Consider the following 26,590-nt stretch of genomic DNA (forward strand, 5'->3'; position numbering starts at 1 on the left):
TTTCATTAAACTATTAAATGAGGTCTATTTTCTCATCAACTCTTCCATCAAGTGAGAAATGATTCAGGGTTCGGAGTAGGAAAAAATTACAGTAAAATGAAAATATTACAGGTGTGGACTTTTAATGCACATGGATAATGGACAATTCAAGGTGAGCTCCACTTTACAGGGCTGCCTGTAGTTTCTCTATTTTAGAGAAATGAAATAATTTAATCACTTTATTATACTTGGGAATGAGACAAAGGTATCATACTTTCAGAGGACTGAAAGTTATTTTATTTTTCAAACAATCCCTTTTTTATCATCCAGGAGAGAAGGAAGCTTCTGAAAACCATGCCTGCTTTGTGATTCTGTTTCCATTTGATCTTACTCGAGTGCCTTCTTTGTCACTATGGAGACTTGATCAAACTCATGCTCTTGCACTTAATCTTGCAATCTGTTACTGAGAGGCCAATATTTCTTCTTAGGCCAAAGAACAACAAGTTCTTAAATCAGTTCTTTAAAGGAAACAGAGCTCCCAACAGTTGTTTAACCCAAGACTGTCCCAGTCATTTCCCACATCACTGTAATAATACACAAAATCAAACCTGTTATTGTTCATATAACACAACTCAGGATGTTTGAATTAGGATTTGGAAAAAGAAAAGGTACATAGGGTATGTTAAATATTCCAATGCTTATCAAACTTTGCAAGTTTGCTTCATTCAACAGATATTTATTGAGCCAGGTGAATATCTTGAATCTCGACTATGGAGATAGGAAGACGATTAAGACACAAGCTTTGGCTCCAAAGAGCTCAAAATCTGCCCAGGAACACAGAGAGGTAAATTAACTACAGTATAATATCATATATGCTATAATAGAGCCACATGGGAAAAAAACTAGGGGAAGAAACAACAAAGTCTAATGAGTGTAGAGAAGTGAAAGACTTCTCAGATGAGGTGCCATTTCAGTTCGGTCTTAAAGAGTAGGTTCATGGGAATTCAATAGGCAGAGGAAAGGAAATGAAAAGAGGGACCACGTAGTCAAGAAACATACTACTAGGATTAGAACCTGGGGTTTGTTGGGATTGGCAGGCAGCGGACATGGAAAATAGAGCTAGATGTAGGAAGTTAAGGCTCTGTGTGTTATATCTGTACATGCGTACTCAATCTTGTAGCAGTGGAGTTGGCTACATTATAAGCAGAGATGAGATACGAGTAGTTTTATTAGGACTTTGGACTTCAAATTGAGAATAATAAGGAATCTTTGTTGTGCTTTTGGTGAGATTTGGGTTCTAAGGTTCATTTTTTAGGGTGTGAAGAAGAGATTTATTGTAGGACTGAAAGGTCCAGGCAAAATGAAAGGCAGGAATGCCAATCATGAGGTTTGCGTAGTCATCTAAGAAAACAGTGAGACTAGAGCAGAAGGGATACAGGGGAGGGGCAAGGGGAAGCAATGATAGACATAGAATTACATTAGAATTGATTAATATAGAATTAGCAGATCTTGGTGACAGGCCAAGTGAGAGGGATGATGAATAACTAAGTCCTAACCAATGGGAATTCTTCCGAGAAGACACACATGACAATTCCACTTGGCCAGAACTTTAGTCACATGACCATGCCCAGGAGCACAGTCGGCTGGGAAATATAGTCTTTAATTCCAGACAGCTACACAATCAGCTGAAAATAGGTGTGTACGTATAGAGAGACAATAGCAATCCATCCCACTCGTGCCTGCTGTACTATTTTAGTCATCTTTTTAGCCTTTCTCCTCTCTGAGACTGTGAGCTCCTCAAAGGCAGGATCAGTTCTTGTTACTGTTCCTGCCATTCCTTCATGGATCAGCTCAGGATGCCGACCATAAAGCAGTCACTACTCAGAATGTGGACAACTGTTAGTTTCATTATAGAAGGTGAGTACTTACATTTTTAAAAATTGAAATTTTACTAGAACTTCCCAAAGTGGGCAGGATAAATTGAAAAATAAGGCAAATCTCAAGGCAAGATGGTAATTTTGGCCATTTCTTTAGTGTCCAGAGATGTAATCAGTGTTTTAAACTAGAAAGATGGAGAAAATAAAATAAATAAATAAATAAATAAATAAATAAAAAAGGATAGGAAAAGTAGATTGACTAGGAATGTACTAAAGGAAAGGAAGGAATTAACAATGATTTTCACTCTAGAAATGAGGAGAATTGTGCAGCATTGGCAGAAATAGAAAAAGCCCAAAGTGGGGATGTGTGCGAGGAGATGGGGGTTGGAGAGTGATTTTATGGCAAATATATGGCAAAGCTAATCCTTATGCATTATTGAATTCATATCCTCTTTCCAGAAAATAAACATGTCTAAGCAACCATACTGAAAACATGGCAATGAGTTAATCAATAGTTGAAGAATTTTTACAAAGCAAAACGCTTTTGTAAAGACCATTTAGATCAGCGGCGTACGAAAAAGAGCGCTTTCCCTTCGCAGCGCTTTCCCTGAGTCAATAAGCAGCTGCAATTTCTTCAGCAAACACCGAGGGGCACCCTCTGCCTCCTCGCTCCACCTGGAACGCCTTCCTATTTCAGTTCGCACAAAGAGCCCGGCCTCTTCCCGGGTGACATCACAAAGGGCCGATCCCCCGCCCCTTCGGCGCCACCACGTGTGTCCCCCCACGCCCGGCGGCCACCGACTTAGTCCCTCGCCGGCCGGTCTGGGCAGCGGAGGACGGTGGTTGGCAGTGGCTGGAGGCTTCGCTATGGGAAGTTGTTCCTTTGCTCCCTCGCGCCCAGCTCTCCTCCCTGGTTCTCCGCAGCCGCTGTCGGAGGAGAGCACCGGGAGGCGCCAATTGCAGCCGCGGCTGCCGCTCCTAGCCCGGGCAGCCGCGCCGCTGGGCAGGTGCTGAGCACCCCCAGAGCCTCCCTCGCCGCCTCCTTCCTCTGCCCGGCTGTCCGGCTACCGCAGCGCATATGGGGTGTTGGAGGTAGATGGGCTCCCGGCCGGGGAGGCGGCGGTGGATGCGGCGCTGGGCAGAAGCAGCCGCCGATTCCAGCTGCTGGAGAGCCACGCGCTCCCGGCGCCCCTGCGACCCCCGGGCTCAACGATGGGGACCTCTGCGAGCGGCAGCACTGCCCTCGCCTCCTGCAGCCGCAGCGCCGGAGCCACGATGATCGCGGTTTCTCTCCTCCTGGTGAGCCCTCGGGGGGGGACCGCCGCCGGCGGCCGCGCGGGAGCTGCAGGGGCCGTTTTCCCGGAGCGGGGCGGGTCCCAGGCCCGGGCACAGGCTGCGGGAGGCACGGGGTCCAGCCAGCTGGGTTCGGGGGCTTGCAAGGGAGGGCAACACACCGGAGGGCTCCGACTGGTCATTTGGGGGAGCCTCGGGGCTCAGCTGGGGCTCGAGAATGAAGGCGAATTGTTTTCCTTGCAGTCGGACTGCACTGAAGGAGGCGCTAGAGGTGGCTCCCGGGCTTCTTGCGCATTTCGGTTTTTTTTTCCCGGTACTCTCGCCTCTTGTGCCCCCAGCCCTTCCCTCCATCCCCAGCCTCTGGCAGCTGCCCCCTCCGCGTGTTATGGGGCCGGGGCTGCATTGTGCTGCGCGGAAAGCTGGCCTCGGCCGCCGCTTTGTTGCAGCTGCAGTGTCATGTCGGGATGCTACCGCAGTGGGAGAGAGTGGTACCGGTGCGCGCCGGACACTGGAGACCGCCGGGTGCACCCGCGCTTTGCAGTCTCTAGCAGGGCGCAAGCCGCCCCTCCCCCATGTCTGCTCGGGTGGGTCCAGTTTCTGTACATAAAAAACTCTGGGACCTCTCCCGAGCCTCCAGAGCGCCGGCTCCCAGCCAAATGCTCCCTGAGCGCTGGCATTTGAATGGAGGAAGGGAGAGAGAGAGCTACATAAAGGAAGACAAATTCTCTTCACTCTTGTCTATCCCTCGTTTACCTGTGGCCAGGCAAGTGACCCTGCAGGGTGGGGCAGGTTCCTTCTTCAGCACTTAAACTACATTCAGCTCTAAGGCGTGTCCTATACCTTACTTTGTCCTTTATCACTGACCTGGTCAAAGCCAGAAACCACTTTTGATCCAAAACTTATCCCCAACTTCCCCAGATCCCTTCCCCTTCTTTCCAAATGTTAGGGAGGAAAGGGCAAGTGAGGTGGAAAAAATTTCTTTGAGATCAAGCCCTTGAGCCACCATAAGCTTCCTATGCCTATCTTTTTGTCTCTGCTGGGCGGATGGAGAGTCTTAGCTAAAAAATAAACAAAAACAAAAAAACAAGAGCCTATTTTCATGGCAGGGCTGCGCAAGGGAAAGGCAAGCTGGCTGTCTCCTTCCGGAGAGGATTTAATGCTTGGCCAGCCAAGATCTGCTTAGATCCCAGGCCATTGCAGTTGCTATGGCCTGGGAATTCATCCTACAGACACTCTGGTTCCCTGTGTGAGTGTGTGTTTTAAGGGGAAGAGAGAGACTAAAGAAAAGTTTGGTGCTGTTAGCATTTATAATGAGGCAAGTCCCAGTCTTCCTTCAGAGACTCCTTTCTGCCCATTTATATAGTAATGGAAAAGTCAAGATTTATATTTATGAAACCAGTGTGGTGGATGGTGAGCAAAAGGGGGTCTCTTCAAGCAGTGAACCTGGACTGACGGTGTTGGTGTGGAGAGAAACCCATCTAAATCCATGAGAACAGTAATTCTAATATCAGTGGTGTTAGGTCTGTCCTTTGGTTTCCTCCTTCTCAGCCTTAGATCTATTACTCTACCCCACCACATGCCTATAAGGTCTCTCCAACACATCTGATTATTATGCTCCCCATAAAGTCCACTCTTAGATTAACTCTTAAATCAGTGCAATATTTTATTTATTTTTACCTTTTAGTGTGAGCTAAGTGCTTAAAGTAAGGTCTTGATGTAATCAAAGTGTAGGTTGCTTTTCCTAAATCGTTAAACTCAGTTTATGTAGAAATTGTGCATTGGATTTGTAACCGAAGACCTAAGAATTTGCATTTTCCTATCTCTTTAAAAAATAAAATGTATAGTGGAGCTTAGAAGCAATGTCAAGGTGTTAATTAAAATAGGAATCCTTGGTCTCCTGCTAACTACAACGGGGAAGGCTCCTCTTCCATTTATGGAATAGCTTGGAGTTAACCCCTTTGTCCTGAAGAGTGACTGAGGGGGTGTACCAGGGGTTCCCAGGGGCAATGCTATAACTCCCAAGCAGGATGGGGAGGCAATGTCTTTTATTTTTTCTATCCCTACTCTGCAAGCTCCTGTCCTTTTGACAGGTGTTGTTAAGCTATAACATGATGATCTTGTCACATTGTTCTAAAGATTATTTATCCCATTGGGATTCTTGGCCATGTGAGAATGACAGACACCAGGTAATAGAGCCCAGGTAAACATGTTATGATGCTCAGGACACTTCTGGCAGAGGTGTGTGACCTACCCATATATTGCAGTTAGATTAAAAAATAATGAGTTAAAAAATAATGAACTCAATAAAATGTCCTGTTTATTATGGCTTTCAGTTACCCCTCTTCTTTCAAATTTCTCCTTTATTGTGTAGCAATGTTATATTTTTCACATTTTTTTTCACGTCATGACAGGCTAACTATATGAAAGGGAACTTATAAGCTTAAAAGACTAACACATATACTTTCATATAAGATATATATAACATGTAGTATGATATATATGCATATATACATACATACAAAACTATGTGTCAGGTGCTTTATATACAGTATCTTGTTTACTCCCAACATCTCTGTGAAGCAGATGGTCTTATCTCCATTTTACAGATAAGAAAATGGAGTCTGCAAAAACTTCATTGGTTTGTCCTGGGTCACACAGCTCACAAGTGACTGCACTGTGGCTGGAACCCAGGACTGCCTGACCCCTCAGCCCATGCTCTCCTCCTCTCCTGTGCCATAGTGCCTGTTTCACAACTCCAGATTGCTGGATGATGAAATATGTAACTACAGAGAAGGCTCATTGCGGGAAGGTTGAGACTGGTGGTTTGTTGCAGAACATTAATGCGAGTTACATGAGCACCTTTGGAAGGAAGTGTTCTTGATGCTCGCACTTCTGTTTCTGATGAGTTGTGTCTGCATGATATTGGAAAGTAAACCATAAACCGAAAGACAAAATATTATATGTTCTAGGCCAAAGTCTGGAGAGAAGATGAATGAGACCTTTCGGTTTGTGCCAGTGTTAAGGAATGCCCTAGAAGGCATTGCCCAGTATGACACAACCCACTCAGAGATATTTTTTTTGCCCACAGGGAGCTTGCTTTGACTAGACAGACAGAATGTTGGCAGTTGGGGCAGTCAGAAGAGAAGGGAGTGTTATCGATAAGGAATGAGGTTTGAAGTTTTGGAAACTGCTATTCTGCATGTATTATGAATTTGCTATAAGAGTCTGTCCAGATGTGTGTGCTAGCCTAGAAAGTACCAAGTATTAGTGTTTGTCACTGTCATTGAGACCGGACGTCTGGCTTAGTGCCATCACCTGACCTTCACTTATCGAAGTTAATTATCTGGTATCGTGGTACTTGACTTTGGCTGTTTGATTAAGCAGGCATGGAGTGGTCTGGTGAGGGCTGAAGTCCTGAATGGACTTGGTGGCAAGTCAAAGTAGAACTATGAATTAGGGCTGATAAAATATACAAAAGATTTTCTCCTTTCTGTATACCTCAGCTCCACAGTCCTCGAGTGTGAAAGCTGGAAGAGAAAGCTGGAGGGGGGAAAAAAAAAACCGCCTAGATTGAGGAAACAACTTATTTTCCATTTACTTTGAACACCTTCTCTGAGAGAGGCACTGTCCCAAGGCAATGGGAACCCCAGGATGAATTAGGATTTGTATCTTGCCTGCAAGTACAATTTGTATGGTATATAAAATGTACGTGGCTATCGGTAGTGTTGGTTGGGCTTCACTCTTTCCTATGTAATTGGTGGGTGAACATACTAAAAGTAATATGTAAAATGTGATTGATGTGAAAATCTTTAAACTATTTGAATTAATTTTGGCTATTAGTCTGAAAGTCAGAGGAAGAAAAACCTTCCACGTTTCAGAATAACCTACTTTAGCCTCAGTAAGGGAAGTGACTTATAATCTTCAGAATGGCAAATGCGGACCTGTACTGGAATGCAGATTTTCTGACTTATCCCATGAATCTCCCATCTCAGTTGTCAAAATGTATATAGAATGAGATCAAACTTTTTTTTTTTTAAATATCTGAACTGTTTCTGAAGTCATATGGCTGAACCTGCCTCAGGTCCAGTCCAAAACAAAGAAACAAACAAACAGACAAACCTCTAGTGTAAATAAATACACAAGCAAACTAAATCAGCCAGGAAAAAAAATCCTAGTAATGGAAAGTATACTAACTTAAATTCAGGAAAGAAAAAAAAACAAACAAAACAAAAAACCCAAGAGTAAATTGGAAGAGATCTATCAATTGGCTAAATTATATATGTTATTGTAGTTAAATCTGGGCATACTCTATCAAATGGTTGAATATGGTAAGCACAGTTAATGCCATATTTTCCAGGACAGTTTGCAGAAGGCCGCTTTGTCCAGGAATGTCCTTATTGGATAGAGGCAAGTAAGTATGAGCTGCTGGGCTGGCTCTAGAAGGTGGTCTGTGTATTTTCTGCATCATAGATCAGAAGGCTGAGACATCACTCTTGAACTTCACACTGACTCAGTCTGTGAAGAGGAGAGGTAAAGCCTCTTTGGAGCCCCCGTAGGCAAGTTGTAAGTTGGTTTTGTACTCAGCTGGCCCTTTGTAAAGCATGTGAACTATAATTGGCTTAAGTAACCTTTATTAAATTATTTTTTTGGTGACGAGAAATGGTCAGATGCATCATCAGACTTTTCTGGGGCCAGTATGAATTGACTTTTCATTGTGGAAACTGCAATGCCTCTTCCAGTAAGCACTAATATTCTGCTGGCCTTCTTTCCCCAACCAGACTAGGCAAAATCTGGTGGTGCCAGGTCACTGGTAACTTCCTGGCAAACTCAAGTGCTTTGCTTCTGTGGCAAGAAGAACCCAGGTTATCTCATTGCCTTTGGACATCTGTCTGATAATTGTTTGGAGCAGACTCCGTCTGGATCAGCAGTCACAGATATGTCTGTTTGACAGAAAGAAAACTGAAGTCAGAAAAGGAATCAACTTGGTCCCCAGAATTGAATTTCCATTTAGCAGTAGCTAAATGGGCTTTGTTGCTGCTGGAGTAGCAGCTGCTGAACTTTGATTCTTTAAGAATAGGGGGGAAATCATGAATAAATACTGGCCTTACTCCACTGTTTGTATTTGTCAAATATCAAAAATAAACAGGAATCTAAAATTGGCTTGGATGCTGCCACCTGGCTTTCCTACCCCCTCCCATTTCCAGCCTGAGTCCAAGAGGAGAGGAGCTGGACAGAGGTTATAACCCAGGAGGAAGCTGGCAGAATGTCAGTGAGTGGGCGCTAGACTTGGGCTCTAGAGAGGTGGGGCTCCCTTTTATTAGGCTGTTGATTCAAAGCAGTAGTGATCTCACTCTTCCTGAGGGGTGCTAAAGGCCACCAGGAATGGTCTTCTCCCTATCTGGATTTTTGTGTGTGTGTGTGTGTATGTCAGCATCCTGGCCTTGGAGATAACAGACATTTTCAGTGGTGGGAAAGTTGTGCTCAGATGGACTTCAGACAGGTGGGCCTGAGCACACAGTGGGTGAGTAGTTAGGGCATTGAGCTATGGCCCTATCTTCTCTTTAGAATATTTGAAAATTATGTGTAAGACTGTTCTAAACAAAAACAAAAACAGGAGGAGGGGTCTTAGTAAGCTAAGTCATAGCAAAACTCATTATATGATCTTTATATAATTTCCCATGCACTCTTCTGCCACTAGAATTGCTTAGTGGCTCAGTGGCTTGGAACCATTTGCAAATCTGTTTTGGGAGGAGGAATGTGAGTTTAATGGATTTAGTAGTGAGTCCATGGGTCCTAGAGTCAAATGGGAGCAGCTGTGGATTCAAGAGGGCTTTAGAACTGAGAACTCAGAGGGAAGCAATATCAGTGGCTGTTAATATTAATCCTTGATATTGATATTGCTAACTCCTATTTATTGAGTACTTACCAATGTTGAATACATTCTACAAATGATCTCAGTAAATCTTACAAGTCCAAGCGGTAGTAGCATTAGCTCCATTTTACAGTTGAGGGGCTAAGGTTTTAAGAGGGGTCACGGGCAAGCAACTGGCAACTGTTAGAGGATTCAAATCTAGGCCACCGTGGCTTCTACGCACTGCTCTTTTTGCCAAGTTCTGGGTAGCAGATGAATAACCTTAATTACTGGAATTTTGTTTCCTGTTAAGGGAATGGTTTTATCCGAGAGTTGAACATTCTCTTTCCACCTGATGAGCACTGCTGCTCCATGATGGCACTTGGAAGTTTAGCCCAAATGATGGCTGATTATAAAGTAAGAGCAACGTGTGTGTGTGTGTGTGCGTGTGTGTGTGTGTGTGTGTATTGGAAGGAGAGGGTGTGGAGTCATTGGCAAGCTTTTTTCCTATGGTGTGACTCTGACAGGCAATGGTGCCATGGTTAAGATGGAAAGATACTCTTAAAATTGAAATGTTATAAATAGGGAATGGATACTTTGCTTTCCTGTTACTGGGTCATTGAAAAATATTTGCTTAGTGAGTAACAGTGTGACATGGGTTCTGCTTAGCAATGTAGTTTCAACTCACTTATCCTGAGAAATTGAGGACCTTTTAGGGTTTTCTTTGCTGCCAACCTGATTATTTGTGTAGGATTAGTGCATCGGTTTGCATCATCTGTTGTTAGAATTTCCTTTGTTAACTTTTCATTTCAGGTCTCTTAGAAACTGGTTTAACTCCATGATTGTGTGAGGTTTATCACACTTCCTGATAGAGCTCTCCTAAGCAAGCTTTTAAACATACCTCCTCAGAGACTGTAGATACTGTGTAGACTAAAGAAAGGCAAAAGGTGAGAGGAAATTTAATCACTGGTTCTGGGAAAGAGGTTGGAATCCTGGTCTCCCAAAGAACTTTTGAGAAAAAAAAAAAAGACCATTATCTGATTTAATCTTAACATGGCCAGGTCATCTTAATCAGGATTAGGAGAGGTGGGAGTGTTGGGAAGGGAGAAAAAGATTCAAATGGTGACAGTTTTCCCAGAATAATTTAACTGGTTGTTATTCACTCCTCACTCTTCCTTTACTTCCAGAAGTCCAGAGTTTCTCTCTTGGGTTTAAATCTTTTATTAAAACCAAGTCCAGGAAAATACCAAATCGGACAAGATTTGGGTATGCTTCTCTCCTCATCTGGAATGCTCAGGGCCAATATTTATATTCCATTTCAAATTCTCAAAGATGACAGACAATGAACTATTCGTTTTTGTGTTTCTGGCTCATTGCCATGACTCATAGAAGTTGTAAACTAACTGTTCATTCTAAAGTTGGAGAACATTTGGAACTGGAGCTATATATCACTAATATGTGCTATAATTCAAGAGTAAGTGAGTTATTAACAAAGAATGTTTACAACTTAATCAGGCTGGCAGACTAGAAGAACCTAGAGGGTATACAGTTCTCTTTATTTTTCTTCCCAATTTGTTTCTATTTTTTGACAGTGTATAAACATTTACATGTAGTTAAAATGAATGTGTATGTACTTGTCTGTGTTCTGCTTTTCTTTACATATCTATTTCTCTTCTCTTACAGAGAAGATATTTCTATTTTTCATTCATTTAATGCACATTTACGGTGCATCTCTTAAATGTCAGACATTGCTCGACTCTAGGTATATGATAGTAAAAGACTGTTTATGGTCCCTCCTTCTTGAAGTTCATACTTTATCAAGGAAGACAGAAGGGGGTGATGTGTAAGGAGGAAGAGGCTACTTAAGGAGCAGAAGTAAGAGTATGCCAGTAAGAGGGAACAAACAGCATGTGGAATGGCCCAGAGGTAAGAAAGAGCCTGCATGTTCAAGGAATAGAAAGACTGTCATTGTGGTTGGTGCTTAGTGAAGAGGGGCAAAGGAAGTATAGACTGAGGCTGAAGAGGTAGTCAGGGGCCAGATCATACAAGACCTTTAAAGGTGTGCAGGTGTCAAGACATCCCTCGGAGTACAGTGGAAGCAGGGTTATAATATGGCCCGAATTAGATTTTTTAAAAGATCACTCAGGAAGCTCTGTTGGAGAATGAATTAAAGAAGAAAATGCAGAAGCGAGGAGCAGTTGGAATCTTTTGCTGTACTTCAGGGGAGAGATGATGGTTCTGGGGTGGTGAGTGAAGATGGGGATTACTAGATAGATTTGAAAGATTTTGGAGAGATACGAGGGGGCAGATGGGTTTGAAAGAAAACAATCATCAAGGCTGACTCCCTGGTTCCTGAGTTGAGTCTCTGGTGGTCTGATTGCTTTGAAGGGGAAGGCTGGGGCAGGATTGGGTAGGATTGGGGAACCGAAAGTGTGGATGTTTATTACTAAGTTCGAGGTATCCATGATTTCATGTCAGTTGAAGCCTCCATGCCTGCCATTTAAAAACAGCCAGTTGGCGGTGTGTTGAGCCGCCCTGCTGTTGGACGCTTGGATTGGTTTTCTCTCACTGGAAGCAAGCAGCCCTAGCAATGAAGTCGTCTCTGTACAAACCAATTGCTCTTTTTCCTTTTGGGTTGTTCTCAAAAGAGAGGTGTATTTGAGATGTAGTCCCCGAAGTGCAATTCTGGGTCACAGGAAATGAGCAAACAGTTTTATGGCTCTCGCTGTGTGTTTCTAGATTGTCTTTAGAAAGACCAAGTTAATTTAGAGTGCCACTAGCAACCTATAAACGTGCCTTCGATCCCACAAGCCTGCCAGCATTGGAGCTCATTGTTTTTATTAATTTATGTTGCTATATTATAGATATGTACGGATCCTTGCTTGTGCAAATTTACATTCTAGTAGTTGCTAGGAATGTCATAAATTTATCCATGTGATAGATACTTTTGCAATTACTCATGTCGCCCTCTGTCTTAACTATTGAGTGGAATTTGTGTTAACCTCATTTGCATTAATTCTTTACATTTTCAATTGTAAGCTTGTATTAGCTGTATATGGCGTGTATTTTTACATATTAATACTTTTGATATTATAATATTTAATAACACAAAGTTTTATGTTAATCTTAAACCCATTTTGTTTTTTGTGTCTGAGAGTATCTTCTTTGTTATTGATGTTGATTTTGATTTAATAGTTAGGAATTATTCTCTTTACAGATGGGCTAAATAAACTATTATGATTACTTTGAATTTTATATTTGATCTTTTTAATGTTGGGTTTTTGACTTTTCTGGACCTTAGCGTCATGGTGCTGGTGAGAACTACATGAGTGTGTTTTGTTCATACACCTTGCAATGATAAAGGATTGTGTGGTCAATAAGTTTGGAGAGTGCTGGCTTCAACTGAGTCACCATTGTCTGCAAGGCCTTCTGGATCCATCAATAGGCTAATATTAATTATGCCTCACTAAGGGAGGGCTGCAGTCGGGAGCATTTCCTAAACTTTTAGACCAGGGATTAGTAAACTTTACCCATAAAAAGCTACATGTAAGTAAATATTTTGGGCTTTGTGGACCATGTGGTCTCTGCAGAAACTGCTGAGCTCTGCTTTTGTAGTACTTTGAAAGCAGTCTTAAGCAACAATACCTAGAAGAATGGGTGTGGCCGTGTCCCAACAAAACTTGATTTGTGGATGCTGAAATTTGAATTTCAAATAATTTTCATGTGCCACAAACATATTATTCTTCTTTTGATTCACGCCCCGCCCCCGCTAACTATTTAAAATGTAAAAACCACTCTTAGTCTGTGGGCTATAAAAACACAGGAAGCAACACCAAAGTTAGTTCACTCATGTTTTAGACCCTGGAATCATTAACATTTTGTGGGATTAGATCAGGGAAACTTTGGAAGATCCTTACTTAAATCGTTCTCCATTTATCTAGAGTGCACTCAATAATAGTGCATCTTCTCTCTTGTGTTTTCTGATTTGCTATATACTAAGTTTATATTTTAAATCTGTTTTGAAATGCTCCCTTGTTTGTCTTTTACCTCATTGTTGTTGTTTTGTAGTGTGCTCCCAGTCTAGTAAGGTATGTTTTAGGATTACAGCTTTTTAAAATCTGGAGTCTTTGATACATTTCTCAGAAAGTGGATATTTGCATTTTAATTGGGGGAATTTTAAAAGACTGTCTAATCGCAAGGGAATGAAGCTAACATATAGTAAAACAATAAGTAGAGCAGTGATAATTAAAATAACTAACATTTATGGAGCACTTACTTGTGTCACACATGTTCTATCTATTTTATCTGTATTAACAATTGTGAAAACCATCTGAGGAGAGCAAGTATTGCTATTATCTCCTTTATTCTAAAGAGGAAGCAGAGACACAGAGTTGAGCCCCTTACCCAGACCCTCCAGCTAGAAACTGGTAGAACTGGTTCTGCTCAGCATCCTCCAGGCTAAAATAGATTTTGCTTATAATTTTCATGCTGGAACTGTTGCACCTGACCAGTGTTGGTTTTGCATTGGTTTGTATAAGGATTCTATAAGTTCTTAGCGAGCACAGAAGAGTATTTCCCCTATCCCCTTACCACTGTCTTATCCACAAAATGGCTTCTCCTCGTAGGTGGGGTCTTAGCCTATAGAAATGGCAATTGCAGTGGATGGAAAGAAATAGAGTTCTGTGGGCCAAGGACTGAATGCTGAGTGTGCACTCTCATCTGCATTGCAGGTTCCGGGGAAGATGATATTTGGGTTAACTCTTGCCCATTTTTTTCCTTTTCCCAGTGTCCCCTAAGCTTGCCTCCTTTCAGTCCTGTAGTCGGCATGTTCTAGCTTTGGCATTTTCTATATTTTCAGCTTTAACAACAGTCCCTCCTTTTGCTCTAGCAACAAAAGACTTTTTTAAATCAGAGAGGATAGTAGGAAATGCAAGAGCCAACCAATTTATATAACATAACTGGGAGCAGTTCTGTCTGCGCTTTATGGAAGCTTATCCTTGGAATTTTCCTCTTCATACATTCTTTTTCTCCCTTCAAACCTAGAGAATTCCCAGCAGTCAGTGCCTTGCTGTTACAAATTTAATGTGATGCTCAAAATAAAATGGTCAGAAATTCTGGAGGTGCCTAGCTCTGCCTGGTTTTTGCATGTATTATAGTCACCATTTCAGGAGTAACTTGGTTGCCTTAAGTTTGTTATAATATCCATAGTAACTGAGATTCCTATTAAAATACTAGTTTTATGCAGCTAAAATTTTTCTATATTAAACTCATAAGTGGTCTTCCTGCTTATCCATTATGAGCAGATAAAAGCTTATCCTTGTCTTTAATTTCATCATTTTCTATTAAAAATGATTGGAATTTGATAAGGAACAAGAATAACATAAATATGTTATACTTGTAAACTGCAAGAATTTTTGAAGGATGAGGTCATGGGATAAGAATTGTTACAGATAAATTGGTATCAACGTTCTAACATATATTAGCACATCTGGGTGCTTCTTGTCTTCAGTCAGGTCCATCTCTGTGCCCTAAAGTGAAAGTGACGCTAGGATAGGTGATGTGAGTCACATAGTGAGTGTGAGACCCTGGAAGCTGGTCATTTTACAGCTACCCATTCCCTCCTTTAGAATTTGCTTTGTCCTGGGTTTTACCTTAATCACTCAATAAATATTTATAGTGTTCCTACATGCTGTGCAGTTTGGGATGGTACACTGAAATTTGCTCATTTATCCGTTATTGATGGTGAAATACGTGTCCTGAATAAATGAAATTTTCCAAATAACTAAAGTTTAAGCTAGAGTGGAATGTAGATAACTTATGGAGAATAATCTCATTACGCTGCTTATAATTCTAAGCATCAAATCAGTGTAATCTTTTTTATAGAATGAGGTTTTTTTTTTTTTAAATTCTTCATTACATTTGCTTGTAATGTAATATAAAATTACATCTTAAGCACCATGCTGAGCATAATTCTTATAAGTCAGTTATGGTTCTGTTAAAAATAGAGTGATATCATCAGGGGCTTCGGGGGTGAAACAAATTATTTGCCCTTACACCGAAGGGTGCCGGACTGCTATGTCTCTGAGTTAGCATGGCTACATGGCGGAGCCTTTTTGGTTTTCTCGCAGTTGCTTTTATACCTGTGCTCATCTCCAGCAATCTCCTCTATCACCATCCTTTAATTTGCTGCTGCTTATTATTTATGATCCGCAAATTCATTCATTCATTTAGTCAACAAACACCTGTCAGGTGCACCATGAATTGGGTACTGTCCTTGGATGGCATCGGTATGTAAAATAGACTCCATCCTTGTCCTCATGGAACTTGTGGTCCAGAGGAGAAGACACTTAACTGGATAAGTGTGGAATTGTAAAATTATGGTAGTCATATAGGAAAAAAAACGAATGAGGGGAGACAGTGAAACCTAATCTAAGTTGGGGGAGAGGAGGACAGGGATGACATTCCAGAGGATGCCCTATCTCTGTGAAAGATTTTGCATTTTGTTCTAAGTCATGTGGAAAGCTATTGAGAGTTTCAATCAGGGGACGAAAGTATCAGATTTGGTGTGTGACGGAGAATGGGTGTCAAGAGAGAAAGCCAAGACCTCAATACTCATTGCTAGCCTCTAGAAGAGGCTTGAGGGTTCTGGTAAGTGAACTCCTAGTCCCTGCATTTTTTGACATTTCTCTTGACTGATCAGTACAGGTATTGGCAGACTTCCCGCCCCCCCCGCCGCCCCTCTAAAAGGGCTAAGTAGAAAATATTTCAAGTTTTAGGCCATATGGTCTCTTTTGCAACTATGTAGCTCCATCAATGTAGCATGAAAAGCAGCCATAGACAATACCTAAATCAGTGACTGAGTTCCTTCCAATAAAACTTATTTACAAGAACAAGTGGCATGCAGGATTTAGTTTGCTGACTCTCTAACTCAGAGGACGCTTTATTTATTTTCATGATCTTCATTTTGAAGTGGTTGAGCAAGGGAGGAAATGCCATCTACACGGTTGTCCCTGATGTCCTTGGCCTTGTGCTGCTAACGATTATTATATACACTTATGAGGCCATCGACAAACATTACAAGACAATATATAATTAGCACCAAAATGACGAACAGAAACAGGAAATGCGATGAAGAGTTTGCTCATCTGTTTGGAATCTGGGTGTCTGGGAAATATTATAAACGCTTCGTGAAGACAGTGGAACTTGACACAGATGCCTTGAAGGTCAGAGTTTAATGAAGGTTAGAGTTTAATACAACCTAGTCCAACATGCTCATTTTACAAGCAAATAAAACTGATCTTAAGGCAGAGGCTGGACAAGAACACTCTGTTTTCTAAATCTTTGCCCAGATATTCCTTTCTCTTCATGTCTGGTCTTCCCATAGGCTGAAAATACAGATATGGTTTTAATGTTAATACTGTGTTATATTAGTAGAGAGGAGTGAGGAGTTTCATGTTATGAGTTGCATGGAGACTTCTTTTGTCTTTGAAGACAGCGGCCCTCAAAAGACTGACAGCAACATGGCTGTAGCTGTCATTTGGGATGAGAAGGAAAGAAAAGAGAAATGGGTGGGGATTGTTAAGGGAAGGAGAGGAATATAGAATAGAGGAAAATGCATGGTACACTGACATATGGACAAGGAGGCAATCTACATGTCCTTAGTAGGAAGTATCTCTATATTAAGGCATATCTATACTGTTGCAAAGAACTTGACCCATTATAAAGAATGAAGTAGTCTATATGTTCTGATAGAGAAAGATTTCAGTGATGCAGTATTAAAAAAAATGAACAAAATCAAATCACAGAATAGTATGTACAGCCTGTCTGCTTTAGATAATGTAAAGAAACCAAAAGCAACTGAAGCAGCCAACTTAAATTATGTAAGTGTGCATTACATATAAATGCTCAGAAAAGGGTGTAGAAAGATACACATCAAAAAAGAGTGAGTTTCTCTGGGGATGAGTGGATTTGAGCAGAGACTTTAAACATTTTATTCTATTTTGTGATGCTCATTTTTTATTATAAGAATAATAATGAAAAAAGAACAATATTAAAACAACGAAAAGAGCCAGGTTGGGAAAGAGGTAGAAGGAGGGGGCTCTGACAGTGGAATTGGGCTGTCTCCAAAGTGTTTCTCAGGATCAGAGAAGATTCAAGCCAGAGGGGTCGGGCCTTAGTTCAGTGGTTCCAAAATTTGGTTGGGCATCAGAATCACTTGAAAAGCTTAAAAACAACAGCAACAACAAACCAAAGCAAAACAAATTCCTGGCCCCATTGCAGATCTCCATGATCTCAGGAGATGGGACTGAGGATGTGAATTTTTTAAAAAGCTTCATAAATTTGAGGCCTGGGGCTTTAATGAACCTCTGATTTAATTTCCCCTCTTCTGTACAAATGAGAATTCAGGCTCTTGATCAGGTAGAACCCAGCCTTGGGTGTTCTGGCTCTCATTCCCTTGCATTTTTCTTTTTTTTTTAATTATTATTACTAATTATTATCATTTATGCCTACAGCACCTGGTCTTCCTAGGCGGTCTCTCATCCAAGTATTAACCAGGCCTGACTCTGCTTAGTTTTCGAGATTAGACATCGGGCTTGTTCAGGGTGGCATGGCTGTAGACCATGGACCATGGCTGCACTGGGGCACGAACCCAGGACCTTTTGCGTGTAAAGCAAACGTGCTAATTGCTACACTGTGGAACCACATCCTCCCTTGCGCTTTTCAATGACTGTCTCCTGATTCAGGTGTTTTCCCTAACAGTAGCTTTTAAGTATCACCTAAATTCGTTTTCTACATTTTATAGGGAACATTCTTAAATACTGTTTTTGAACTCGATCCGCCTGCTCCTCACTACCCATTGCTTCACCCCAGAATTATCTTTCAGAATAATTGTTACATTGTTTTAATTTTCTTATAAACCAGAGGGTTGCCACCAGGCTGGTGGAAAAAGTTGTAGTTTTAGATCACGAGTCTTCAGTATACTAAAAAGCCTTAGAAAAATAACTTTTCTTAGCTGCCACCTGTGTCTGTTAAAGGAAAGAGACATTGCCATCTTTTCCTCTCAGCACGGTTTTAGTGAGGATGAAGAGCCCGGGGAACAGTTTCTCCAGCTTTGTAGCTCATATGGGTTTAGCCGTTAACTCTGGAATTGGAAGAGCTCTTAGAGAGGTCCCTCTAGCACAGTGATTTTCAAATTTCGTATAGGAGTAAACCTTCCTTAAGATGAATTTGTGAGTGGAAGCCCCTTTAGTCAATAGGTAAATCAGAGCTTCCGTGTTTGAGGGAGAGGTGGCGAGCTTGGATCCCTCTACCTCCCGTCCCTGCCTGTGGCCCTGAGGTGCACGCCCCTGGCCTCCAGGGCAGCCCCGAGCACTGTATTCTGTCCTGTGCTCTCCTGAGTCCAGTTTGAAAACCACTGATTTCTTCCTATTTCTCCTTCCATAAGTAATCATTCCCCAAATCCAGCTGATCTGACCTCTCAGATCTACCGTCTTCTCTTTCTACGAACTCAACCCTGGTCCAAGTTACCCCCAACTTGCACCTTGGCTTTCACCTTCCGAGTAGGTTTTCTCATCTACTCTCCCTCCACACCACTTTCACTTTCCACTCTCCAGCCCGATAACTTTTTTTATTCACAAATGTGATTATATTCCTCTATCCCCAACCTCCAATACAAATATATAGTGACTTCTCGTGCATTTTGGATTAGGAAGAAATTGTGGAGCCTCTCCAAGTTTAACTATGGCCACTGTGTTGCATCTCGAGGTAGAGCCACATAAGCTTCTTCGTTCCTAAGCTGACCATCCTCTGCTTTAGACTTTCTCTGGGGCTCCCTTTGCTAAATTCCCCTGCCCCTCATTAAGTTCTGCTTCTCTAATCTTCAGAAGTATTTGAAGATATTTCTCTAATATCCCTGAGTTAGGAAGTGCTTGCTAAACCCCCTCTCATAGGAATCTATTTCTCCTTCTCAGAGTAATCTCAATTCAAATTAAGTTATTACTGATGTAATTACTTGTTTCTTTCCATCCTGCTTTAGAAGGTAAATGCCTGTAAGGGCTGCAATAGTTTGCAAGGTTCTATCTTAGCCCATGTTACGGTGCCTTCTACACACATAGTAGATCTTTAGTGATTATTTGTCCAGTGCTTTCGTAGTGTCTAGTTTTTGCAAAAATCTCATGCCTAGTGTTCAGCCCAGGTGAGAATGCTGAGGCATTGTTGTGTGTTAGCTCTATTTCCAGGAGCTAGAATTGCCTACTGTAGCATGAGGTCATTTTTAGAGCCACATTGTTTTAAGTGGGTTACCTGATATGATGCAGTTTAAAGAGCCCAGAGCTTGGCTTTAATTAGAAACTTGATCAGTTACTCTAAATGAACAAAGAACTGAAAAATCCACTTAATGAGTGGGGAAATGTATGAGTACCTTTGAGGTCTGAAGGTGGGTTTTGCATCCTGCTAGGGAGACCTCTGGTAATTCAGTAATCAGGGGACTAATGCAGAACCTAGTAGCATCCCCAACCTTAGATTTAGAAGTGTATACCCTGGGGAGATACATGAAGCTATAGAAAGCCAATCCCCAACCCCAAGTCCTGACACACACAAAGTGAACTCTGTCCCCCGTGCTTGTTCGTCAGAGCCACTCCTTGGATGTGTGTGTCTGGCTTGACTGCCCAGCCTCTCTGCCCAGGTAGGGGGCCAGACTTAGGTCCCACAGCTCATCAGAGTGATGTTTGTCCTCGACCACCATTCTCTGGCCAGATTGCCCGTTCTGTTCTCTGCTTTCATTTGATTTGCACAAGTGTAATCACCTGCCATTTGGATTATTTATACATCTTTCAAACTTCCAGAACACTGCAGCTCTCTATGACTGCTTTTGTTCTTAGAAACTAGATATGAAAGAACTCAGAGCTAAGTGCAGAGTACAGCCTCTTTTGCAACCTCTTGGGTTGGGTCCTTTGCGTAGGAGATATTGGGACACGATTTGTCTTCATGTACTTGCCAAATGGCAGTTGTGCTACTCAATCCGATGCATCTGCTGTGCTGGGGCTGGGGCTGATTTTACAAAGACAAGAAGAAAAAGCCAGAAGGGAAAAGAGAGGTTATTATAGAATTTATCATCATCAAGCAGATTCCTGTTCTTTAGAGTTGAAGATGAAGTTAAGTTTCTTACCAAGAAAATCAATCACTATCCTTTTTGGACTCAGATTAAAGAAAAGATTAATGTATTCTTATAAACTGAAAATTTGTTTTCAATATTCTCATGTAACTGGAGGCAGCTCTGGGACAGGGTAAAGAACTTCAAGGGTCACTTTTGGTTCAAATAGTTAAATTTGAAGTAGATGAGAATTGAATCTGAGGTTACATTTCAAGGTGCTAAGGAGACAGAAACTCTGATAACTTTGAAAAAATCCTTGCTTTATTCTCTCAGCTACTGGCACAGGGACAAAGTTAGAAGGAATTTGTTCTGTTGGATAGCTGGTAGTTGAGGCAGCCACTAGTTTCTTGACACATATCTTCTCCATTTTATAGAAGACAATGAAAATTTTCTTGTTGGGACCTCTCAATCTTCATTAATGCAGAAAAGCTCTCTTTTATGTATTTGTCTGTCTATCTATCTATTATCTATCTATCTATCTATCTATCTATCTATCTATCTATCTATCTATCTATCTATTTAATTTTTTTAGGCAAGGTAACCCTTGATTGACCTCACAGATTGCAAGGACCTTGTCAGCTTACAATCCCTTATCTTTTTATTTTTTAACGCCTACAGCACCTGGTCTTCCTAGATGGTCTCCCATCCAAGTACTAACTAGGTGCCGCCCTGCTTAGCTTCTGAGATCAGATGAGATTGGGCTTCTTCCAGGGTAGCAAGAAAAGCTCTCTTTTAATATTCATTCTTAAATGCTACTTCGGCCCCCCAAGAAGGACCTCAGGATTTAGTACCACAAATATAATTTCCTTTGCTCCGAGTTTTCATTCTAGAAGCTAGTATAAAATTCTATCCAGCTGGTGAAGTTTCTGTTCTATCAATGAAATTTAAATGTCTGTTGAGTTATTGCTGAGCCCAGCTTTGTGCTTGGGCTCCTAGGTGGCTGCAGGTCCATGTTTCATTGACAATGGCCTTCAGAGGCTGAACAGATAGGATATGCATCTAAAAGTATCAACTCTGTTGTTTAAAGCACATTAAGAATGCCATGAGCCTACTTCTCTTTTGCAAAATAATCAATCAAACAAAAAACTTTGCATAGATGAAACATTTGAAAGAACCATGCCATGTCTTGATGGTTAACTCTAACCTGGTAATCTGGTGCTATGGAAGAGCAGCTTGAATATATGCCATCCTACTTCTCAGTTGCTTTGTCTTGGTATCAAGAAATGGTAACTTAACATGTCATAGAAAGGAAGACAACTATTCAGCAAGTTATTTTCTTCTTGATTAGGATGTTTGACTTCTAAGTAGCATTTTTAATATGAGCTACACAGTGCGTTCACTTTCGTATTCTCAATCGTTAGCTTCATTTTACAGATGCAAGAAAAGGAAGCCGAGGCAAAGGTCAGGCAAGGAAACCAAAGTTTCATAGCTAGTAGGTCAGGCCTGGGCGCAATCACAGTCTTTGTTTCTGTCTTTCTATCGTGTTTCAGCCCAGTCTTAGGAGGATACAGTACTGGCCAGATCTTTACCAGGAATGATGATGGTTTGGTGGGATTGTTTCATCTTCTCTTTGCCTCTGTTTCTCCATAACACCTTCTTGGTTTTTGTTCCCCACCCACCACTTTTATTTCTTTCAGCTTGGATTCCTTAGCACCACCTCTGCTCAGCCGGAACAGAAGGCCACAAATCTCATTGGCAAATACCACCACGTTGACCGTGCCACCGGCCAGGTGCTAACCTGTGACAAGTGTCCAGCAGGAACCTATGTGTCTGAGCACTGTACCAACACAAGCCTTCGTGTCTGCAGCAGTTGCCCTGTGGGGACTTTTACCAGGCATGAGAATGGCATAGAGAAATGCCATGACTGTAGCCAGCCGTGCCCATGGCCAATGGTTGAGAAATTACCTTGTGCTGCCTTGACTGACCGAGAATGCACTTGCCCACCTGGCATGTTCCAGTCTAATGGTACCTGTGCCCCCCATACGGTGTGTCCTGTGGGTTGGGGTGTGCGGAAGAAAGGGACGGAGACCGAGGACGTGCGGTGTAAGCAGTGTGCTCGGGGTACCTTCTCCGATGTGCCTTCTAGTGTGATGAAATGCAAAGCATACACAGACTGTCTGAGTCAGAACCTGGTGGTGATCAAGCCGGGGACCAAGGAGACAGACAACGTCTGTGGCACACTCCCATCCTTCTCCAGTACAACCCTACCTTCCCCTGGCACAGCCTTCTTTTCACGCCCTGAGCACATGGAATCTCATGAAGTCCCTTTCTCCACTTATGTTCCCAAAGGTAACTTAACCTCGTGAGTTATTTATTTGAGAAAAACTTTGAGCCCAATGAAGTTAACCAACAGTGGGCCTGTACCAGGGATGTTTTCTCCATTTTGTATATTCCAAAGTCACCCCTCGATGCTTTTTGTGACTAATTAAATCTTGCTTCTTTAGACACATTAAGACACAGAAATTTTCAGTTAGGGATCAGTTATCTAAAAACTAGGCCATATCAAGCTAGTAAATAAGAACCGAGAGAAACAGGACGATGTGTGGCCTCATGTAAGTCACTGAACTTCTTCTGGCTTTGGTTTAAACTTGTCAAATAAATGAGTGATTTAGATGTTTAAGGTCCCTTCCAAATTAAAAGTCCAAAATGAAGTCAATCCTGGGTAGACACAGCCAGAGGGTCAGAAGGAGGGAGAAGGGGAGAAAATACAATGACCTCCTAGAGGGAGGATGAATGTTGGATCCACGGTGGGGCAAAAAAGGAGAAAGAAAGATGCTTCAGGAAATCAGCAAATTTGTATCACATTGAAGGTAGTTAAAATTCACATCTGGAAGATAAGAAGTTTATTTTTTTCTAATGATTTTAACTCGATACCCTTCATCAGGTATTTCAGTTTTCCTCAGAATTCATTTTGAATCTCTGGCATAATATAAAATTCAGTCTTTCTTTTCAAATCCTTTTTGATTGAATTTAATTTTCAGGAGATGATAGCCAGCTTGAGTTTTACTTCTAGCATAATCTCACTTGTGATTATATTTGACTTTTACGATAACCTTGTAAAGAAGGCCTTCTTACAACTGCCATTTTGAAATGAAGAAACAGGCTCAGAGAGCTCAAATGACCTGACCAGGTTTTTCTCAGGGGCTGATACAGGTCAGGTCTATCTGTTGGGACTCAAAATCTTTGGCTCTCACACTTGTTAATGAAGACAACTTGTGGAAGCCTCTCTGAAAGTCCACTGAACTGCCAGCCTGATGAATCTTATTTATCTATTATAGAAGATACTAAGAAAGTCCTGCCTTATTCTATTCACTGACCTGTCTCATCAAACCTTTCACTGGTCAAACTTGGATTTGAGTTTGAGCTCTTGTCTTTATTTCAGTCATATTCTTAATTTTGCCATTGCATCGTGGTAGAGTCAATAGGTGGGACAGGAAGAATAAAGGAATTAAAGGACAGAGGAGTTAAATTTGAACTAGTTATCTGAGTAGTCAGAACTAAGAGTTGACTAAAGCTCTGAACATACATGTGTTTGCTCAGTTTAAGAAGCACAAGGGAAGCTGCTGTGGAGTTCAGATGTTGGATCCCTGAGAATGTCCTTGGTTTTGGCACAAGGAAGTGAATGAGTTTAGCTGTTAAGTCTAATTTTTACCTTCCAAATAAAGGTGCTTTTAAGATCTTTATAAAAATCTGCAATATAATTTATTCTTAAGTTCCAAAGGTCATCTCTTCTTTAATTATCTGGCCTGGTTTGGAGACGACCAGGAAGAGGAGGGAATATATAGATCCCCAAATATAGAAAAGCTCTTCCCCGCTCCTTACTCTTTTTTCTAGGCATGAACTCAACAGAATCCAACTCTTCTGCCTCTGTTAGACCAAAGGTACCAAGTGGCATCCAGGAAGGGACAGTCCCTGACAACACAAGCTCAGCAAGGTGGGAGGAAGGTGTGAACAAGACCCTCCCAAACCTCCAGGTAGTCAACCACCAGCAAGGCTCCCACCACAGACATATCCTGAAGCTGCTGCCATCCATGGAGGCCACTGGAGGTGAGAAGTCCAGCACCCCCATCAAAAGCGTCAAGAGGGGCCATCTCAGACAGAACCTACACAAGCATTTTGATATCAATGAGCATCTGCCCTGGATGATTGTGCTTTTCCTGCTGCTGGTGCTTGTGGTGATTGTGGTGTGCAGTATCCGGAAAAGCTCAAGGACTCTGAAAAAGGGGCCCCGGCAGGATCCCAGCGCCATTGTGGAAAAGGCAGGGCTGAAGAAATCCATTACCCCAACCCAGAACCGGGAGAAGTGGATCTACTACTGCAATGGCCATGGTGAGCTTCCTTTTCTGCTTGCTTGCAGATACCCTGCCTCTTCCTCTTTAGTCCCTGTGTTCTGAAGGAGGTGGAAATGCAAAATTTCTTGAATTTCTTTTGTATACCGAGTGCTATTTGATCTGATCGTGTTATGAAAAATGAAGTGGTCAGCATCCTACATAATACATTCAGAGAGAATAAGCACTTTGCCCTTTTCTTCCCTGGCATATTTAAAGGAGAATGTTGCAGAATGAGAGACCTGAGAGAGGAACCTTTAGGGACTTTGTTCAAGCTTGTTATTTAATAAGCGAGGAGATTGAGCTCAGAGAGGTTTTGCTGCATCCTCGACCCAGGCTGGTTGTTTGTTTGGGACTGATGTGACTCACTCCACATGTCCTGAATGACGGAGCCTTCAGTTCTTTTACCCTACTAGGCTGCTAAGAAAATAGAAAGGGGGGGAAAAAAACTTGTCTTTGCCTTTTTGCACCTGAACCTTGCTTTTAGATTCCTATCACTTTTTGTACATGTACTTTTCCCCTCCATATATTTCTTAGGTTTCCATTATTATCAGGAGAATAGGAAGAGCTTTAGATTATAGACACCCAAAGCTTAATATGTGGTGATCATTTGAGGCTGGGCTCTGTATTTTGTACACAGTAGTCAGTGTGTGTTGATACAGGCTGAAATGTTTATTTTTCCTCTTTTGAAGGCAAAAACAGCTTACGGAAGTTGTCCCAGCAGCTATTTAATCTGAAGACTGGCAGTTTTCAGACTGTGGCAGTAACTTCCCTTTCTTTAGATCCTAAATGAGATTTCAGCCTGAAGTTTTGATAATTCCATTCAAGTGACTTCTTTCCCCTTAAAGATAAAAGTGTTAGCCTAAATTTCTGAAAAAGTGGTTTGGTCTTTTTTATTGAGTCTTCAGAATGTTTATACCCTTTGGTCCAGCAATTTTATTTTTGCGTCTCTATTATAAAGGTATAAACGAGAAATACTAAAAAAAAAAAAAATTTAAGCACAAGATCTTAAAACTTTTAACTCAGCATTACGTATAATAAATTAAAATTGGAAACTATCAAAGGAAGTTTTAAGGAAATGATTAAGTAAATTATGCCCCATCCATAATATGGAATATTATGTTGACATTAAAGATTTTATGAAACTTTTTTTCGACTGATGACATAAAAAAGTGTTTATACACGATAAAAGAAAAGGAAGAACAACTCAGACTACACACTTCATTTAATATAATCCCAGTTCTCTTAAAACTCTAGAATGAAGACTGAAAGAAAATACGCCAAAATGAAAATGATGTTTCTTCAAGTTTGGTGGGATTTGGTAGGATTTATGTGTTTTTTTTTTTCTTAGTTTTCTTTCCTTTCCCCAAATTTTCTAAAATAAGCACATGCTACTTTTATAATCAGAAATTTAAAGAAAGTGAAAAAACAACACCAGCAACTCATTTTGCTTCTCTTTGCTAATTTGTGTGAATGATCAAACCAAGTGAAAATCAGACTGAGGTGAACATCATACCAGGGACAGAGCCTGCCCACACTTGAATAAAATTACCCCTTCCTTCAATCCAGCTGGGGGAAGAAGTCTCCAATTCTCCCCTTCTTTTTGATGAAAAATCTTTTCATTTAGATATAATCTCAAAATTACAAAAAAATTACAATAGTACAAAGAATACCTGTATACTTGTGTCTAGATTGACTCATAGTTAACATTTTGTCCTTTTGCTTTATTATGTGCTCTTTATATATAAAAAAATAGATTTTTATAAATTGTAAAGTAAGTATAACATGGAATAATTTATTATATAATACAAAAATGTATATTGCCTATATATACACATATGTACATCCATAAAATAATTTTTCAGAACCGTTTCCTGGCCCTTTATACCTAGATAATTCAGTATTTCCTAACAATAAGGATATTCTCTTTTAAAAAACATACTACAGTTTTCAGCCTCAATAAACTTAACATGGACACAATATTTTAATTACCATTCATATTCTAGTATTCCCAATTGACCCAGTAAGGGCCTTCATAGACAGTACACTTTTTTCCTCTGGTATAGGATCTGGTCTATGATCAAATATTTCATTAAATTGTTCTTTAAGT

At 41.2% G+C, this 26,590-nt stretch overlaps 1 protein-coding gene across 1 annotated transcript in view; it reads left to right on the forward strand.

Moving 5' to 3' along the window:
• The first annotated feature begins 2,621 nt into the window (after positions 1–2,621).
• The window catches only part of TNFRSF21 (TNF receptor superfamily member 21), a 65,505-nt gene continuing 41,536 nt past the window's right edge, over positions 2,622–26,590 (forward strand). Inside the window, exons 1-3 of the mRNA XM_039854944.1 lie at positions 2,622–3,155; positions 21,790–22,441; positions 23,987–24,481. Coding sequence (XP_039710878.1) covers positions 3,069–3,155; positions 21,790–22,441; positions 23,987–24,481 — 1,234 coding nt within the window. The 5' untranslated portion in view covers positions 2,622–3,068. The remainder of the gene's footprint in view (positions 3,156–21,789; positions 22,442–23,986; positions 24,482–26,590) is intronic.

The sequence above is a fragment of the Pteropus medius genome, unplaced genomic scaffold (assembly GCF_902729225.1).
Source record: "Pteropus medius unplaced genomic scaffold, Ma_sr-lr_union100, whole genome shotgun sequence".
Classification (NCBI taxonomy): Eukaryota; Metazoa; Chordata; class Mammalia; order Chiroptera; family Pteropodidae; genus Pteropus; species Pteropus medius.